Here is a 5,415-nt window from a genome sequence, read left to right as displayed (position 1 = left end):
TGGAGCAAAACTATCTCCAAATCATTCCAGCAAAAAAACTTCTCCAAACAAAATCATTCAGCTCACTGCCTACAATTCTTAAACCTAATCAATTCAAATATTTAAATTGATGGGCAGATATTAAGAGGCATGGAATGCCAATCAAAGAAATGCAAAATTGCTATCAAAATTCCAGGTTCTGGTGAAGAAATTTATCAGATCATGCAACTGTGCAATAAGCCAGGTCAGCTAACTCAATAATATGCTGTGTTATTGACTAAGAGAATAAGACATTTGCAAACCAATCAGCGAGGAGAGCTGAAAAGAGCTCTGCCAATGATACCAGTTGCTTCGATGTACCGTTCGACGCATCTAGAGATGCAACTGCTCTCACTTCCGCTCAAACTGGATCCTGGCTTTGTGATGCACTTCTCGAAACATTTGCTCCTTACCGTCTGCAAATAGAGCCATAAAGTAATTGTGGGATTCTTGTATGGTTGGATGATGGGTGAGAACAATAGAGCAGAAAAGTGCTATGCAAAATTCTAAATCTGATACTGTGTTTCCAGATCTAACAGTTCTATAACGGATGATAATAGAAAACAACCGCCACAGTGCAGGAAATTGCTGAATTTCAGAGAAATGCAGCAAATTTGGTGCAGGAATTTCAAATTTATTAGAGAAAACAGCAAACAAGAGTCTCCAATGCAGCAAAAGAGCATGAAAAACAGCAGTCAATACAAGAATCTTCAATTCGAGAGTAAGATTCAGCTCTCCAAATCTCTAGTCAAAGCTTAGAGCCCAAAAGCAAAACCCTAGATCTCAAATTCAGCCTCCAATTCAAGATGAAACTCTAATCCTCACAAGAGAAACTAATTAAAGCAAAGAGGACGATTAAAAAATCCCTAGACAGTCCTTAATTCAAAATTTTCCTCACAAAGCAAAGTTTAATTGAGCTGTCCCACTCCTTAGCCCCCCCCCCTCTTGGGCCCTCCGCCTGTAGACAAGAACCGGTCCACTAGGGACCGGATCAGCTGGTTCTGCCGGCCCCCCTTGGGCGGCCTAACCGATGATTATAGCAAAAAGCAGAGAATCAAGGCACGATGCATTCTGAATTTCACTCATTTAGTCTAAATATTCATAATATTTGAGATTTAAGGTCCTATTCCTACTTAGAGGAAGAGCACTTCAACACTTTACAAACAAGTTATACTACTCAATAAAATGATAAAACTACCAGAGAATTAACAAATATAACCTCAATAGATAAAATGAAATAAAGTATAATCATCATTCTTAATGTAAGTAGATATCATCGCCAAAAGTGAATTAGGTCTGACAAAATTTGATGTAAAAGTATCGCAATGGAGTCCTCAAGTAACAAGAAAACATGAAACCATATATGTTAATAATCATATGGATGCGTCGAACGGACCTCACGAATCTGTCAAAGGGCAGATGCATTGTACCCTTGTCCTGATCCTTAAATCACCTTCTACTCTGAATGATTCTTAGGAGAGTTATGGCCTAATACAATAAATTATAACCGCTTGTTACCCTCATCTGCCCATGCATAGACATTCTCTTTTAACTGTCTATAATGATTTCTCATTCCCTGAATAAGAAATCTTAATATCCTCTAGATAAGAAGGATTGTGATCTTGCCTGGTTGCATTTCAAGTTTTATCCGGTTCCCTCATAGCTCTCATTCAGGTGAAACACAAGTAGCCTAATGGCTAACCAGAGCTTATAGGTTTGTAAATTATGTCAAATTTAGGTATATGGTATCTTTATTCATCGGGGCTGTTTATAATTTATGTTGCTGGTTTGAGACACCGTTGCTGAGATTACATTTCAAGGCATGGAAGGTTCTTCGAAAATATGGGACAAAAGGAGGAACGTCTGTGTGTGTTTGTGTGTGTGAGAGAGAGAGAGGGAGAGAAATATGGACAAATGAAGGGAGAGAAAGAGACGGGGAAAGGAGAGAGAGGGGGAGAGGGAGAGAGAGAGTACATACAAGAACTGTAATAATTTATGATGGGATTAAGTCAGCCAGCTCATTTCAGAGACAAAATGAAGATCACAAATTGCAAATTAAGCAGTTTTTTGCGGGTAAAATGTGATATTTTGTGTGAGAAACTAGAACTTGGTTATTAAAATGGAGAAGTGTCTCAATAGTATTACTGATAAGAGAATATCATTTTAATTTTAAGGTAAATTAAAAAGCTACAATTAGAGTGTTGTGCTATATTGGATACAAGTACTGGGAAATAAAAAAGTAGCTAATAGTCAAATTAATGCAGTAAAAGGTGAAGTATAAGATGGATGTGCAGTGAACACCAAGATAAGATTAGAATGAAAAATGGTTATAATAGAGATGGTCAAAATAGCGCCTAGAAAAGATAAGTGTAAAATGAACTTTAGATTATTTGGTCATGAATAATGGAGAGTAAAAGGCATAACAATATGATCTTTAGGTTGGACAAAGAAGGAAAAAAGATTAAAAAATTAGAATCTAAGTAACAAGACTACAAAAGCAAAAAAAAATCCATAACATAGAGCAAGTCCATTTAGCACTAAATTCAAATGAATAAACGAGGAGGCTCTTTAAAACTGATCCCAAATAGTTAAGATTATAATGATTTGATGACGGTGATGAGGTGAAAAGTGGGAAAGCAGAAAGAAAAGAGGAATAAAGGAAAAAAAGCAAGGCGGCCAAAAGAAACAAAATTTAACAAAAATAGCATTTACATGAGTCTGATGAGGATAAGCCTGCTAACCCAAAGGTGTACGCAATAATAAACTCCAGAAGAATGTCCGCTATTAAATCAAGCAAATAAAATTTAAACATATGGAAGGAAAAAAATTAATTACCTGCAAACTAAAGTTACTATTCATGCATGTATGTACCTAGTAAAGTGGTGGGAAGTGGATGTTAGCATCTTTTATATATATATATATATATAGGGGTTCCAAAAATTTTGAACTTTTGAGGCTCCGGACTCTCCGCATATATTCAAGGAGAGTTTTAACGGATGATGTTCCAGGAGAAATTTTCGGAAGATAGATTAGATTGAGATAAGACAATACCCAGAGATTTCGCCCTCTTAGCGAGAACTTTCAATTAAGGCAAGTCGTCAAACACATAAATAGTATCCGACATATAGTGGCAGCATGTTTAGATATTTGAAACTTAACATTTAAAATTAAAATTTTACCACATTGCACTTAAAGCGAATGGTGGGGGGAGTGATGATGGACCCGACAAAAGCAATGGCATACTCATGAATAAAATATGGAAGATATACAATGACTATAACAAGTTTCCTACAATCAACACCAATTTGCAAGCAAACATATCAAACCTTTGCAAGCCATGGTAATCAGCATGCAATGATTGCAAAAATGTCCTCACAGTCAACGTCAATCGAATATCTAACAAATACACTTATCCCCTATAAGCAAAAGTGATGCGAACATACAACCGTCCATGCCTATCCGAGGAGGAGCTGAAGATTGACGGCTGTGATCGTCCCACATTATCTTAAATTTTTATATGTAATTTTTATTTTAATGATGCATTTTCTATTTTTACCCTTACTTAAGGGTCTAGTCTTATGTAAGTCCTAGGGGCATATTCGTCTTATTTTAGTTTTTTAATTTCTGAGGCCTATATATATAGGCCATTGCTTTTGTATTGGCATAATGTATTATTAATAAAAAAAATTGGTTTCTGCACTCTTGTTCCTTGGGAGGACTTTGGTGAGAATCCCTATGGGAGGGAATCGTAATTTCCACTAGCCGCAGGATGAGTCCGAGCTCGTGGCTTCAAGTCCCTTGGTGAAGGGCAACATATCACCCGTCAGCCGCAGGAAGCGTCCGAGCTCACGGTTCTATCTTTTATCTTTTTTGTTTTCTTTGTTTTTATATATCCTTATTTTCCTAACCGCCAACTCCATCTTCTCTCCAATCCACCGGCTTCATCTCCGCCATCACCCAAACCCACCCGTTAGCCACCTCTTTGCCTAATATCACTTCCCTCCAAAACTCCTCTTTCCTTATTTAGGATGTCATTAATTTGAAAAGATTTCAAATTTGAATTTCAAATCCACCCTCACTAATTACATTAATTTTGGAAAGTTTCTTTATTTAATTAATTAATCAATTCTGAAATTGATTGATTAATTAATCTCATATCCAAATTTTAAATATTTTCCTAAATAGTACATATATTTTAATAAGCATCCTTCAATCATATTAAATCTGAAATTATTACAGATTTAACTCTCCAATCTCCCATTAATGCATAGATCCACATACATTGTATGTGGACACTTTTTCTCTTCCTTGCATTGGCCAGTCCATCTTCCCTCCCCTTCTCTAATTATTTATTCCCTAATTTACGGCCTAAGATTAGGGAATATTAATTACCTCTTCCCTCCTTTATTCTTCTTGTTTGAAATTCGAAATTTTTAAATCTCTCTCACTAAAATCTACAATTAATTTCAGATTTTGAAATTATCCCCCCACCTCCTCCCGTTCTACATCAGAAGTACTTTGGCCTAAGCATCAATGTTTAAAATTATAAAAGTGATAATTTTATTTATAATTTTAGTAGTTTTCATTATCTTGATAGTTTATTTTTCAATCTAGTTGTCCTTCGTAAATGCTCATGTATAATTGCATCATTATCCATATTTTTTTAATATTTAAAATAGCATGCGCTACGCCATGTGATATGTGTTATGGCACCATGGGATTTCTGTACTACTGTGTGATTCTGCATTTTATAAGTACAGATGTACCCAACTCTTTGATGTGCCAAACCCAATGTGGCTTGATGTAGCCGCTCTTCTAGGGTTTTTTTATTCATAATCCTCCCTTTGGGCAGCTTTTACTTGTTTCCTTAGATTTTGTCTCCGTTAGAAAAAAGTTTTCCCATTTAATTTAAAATTAAAATTAAGGATGACGACATTCCTTACTCTCAACTCATACCATTTTCTAGCGGCTAATACAGTTTTGCACTTCTCCTTAGATGCCTAGACATGAGATCATCTTCATTTTTTTAAGATATTTTCACATTGCAGCTTCCCTCTTTTAATTGTTCTCTAGCGAAAAAGGTTCAAATATATGGAACTTGAAAATATTTGTCTTTCAAGTAATAAAGCAACTAAAATCCACAGCAAGCATGAACATAACATTGCTGCTTAATTTAAGTAGGAGCAGTATTTTGGTGAAAGTATTACAGCGTTTATAAAAACAAATCCAATATTCATAAATCAAAAGTTGTGTTAAGGGAATAAGCATATTGTTTAGCAACCGCAAGCTTTAATGCACGCTAACTAATGACTAGATGCTCCACCTTTTTTAAATCTAACAATGAAAATGAAATCAACTAATGATAGGTGTTCCACCTTTTTTAAATCTAACAATGAA

General features: G+C 35.4%; 1 protein-coding gene across 1 annotated transcript in view; it reads right to left on the bottom strand.

Annotated features, from left to right (window-relative positions):
* The window catches only part of LOC110094463 (mitochondrial import inner membrane translocase subunit Tim13), an 8,335-nt gene continuing 2,920 nt past the window's right edge, over nt 1–5,415 (bottom strand). Inside the window, exon 2 of the mRNA XM_020819713.2 lies at nt 1–434. Coding sequence (XP_020675372.2) covers nt 285–434 — 150 coding nt within the window. The 3' untranslated portion in view covers nt 1–284. The remainder of the gene's footprint in view (nt 435–5,415) is intronic.

This window comes from Dendrobium catenatum, unplaced genomic scaffold (assembly GCF_001605985.2).
Source record: "Dendrobium catenatum unplaced genomic scaffold, ASM160598v2 fragScaff_scaffold_629, whole genome shotgun sequence".
NCBI lineage: Eukaryota > Viridiplantae > Streptophyta > Magnoliopsida > Asparagales > Orchidaceae > Dendrobium > Dendrobium catenatum.
Note: the sequence above shows the minus strand (reverse complement) of the source record. Positions and strands in the feature narration are given on the sequence as shown.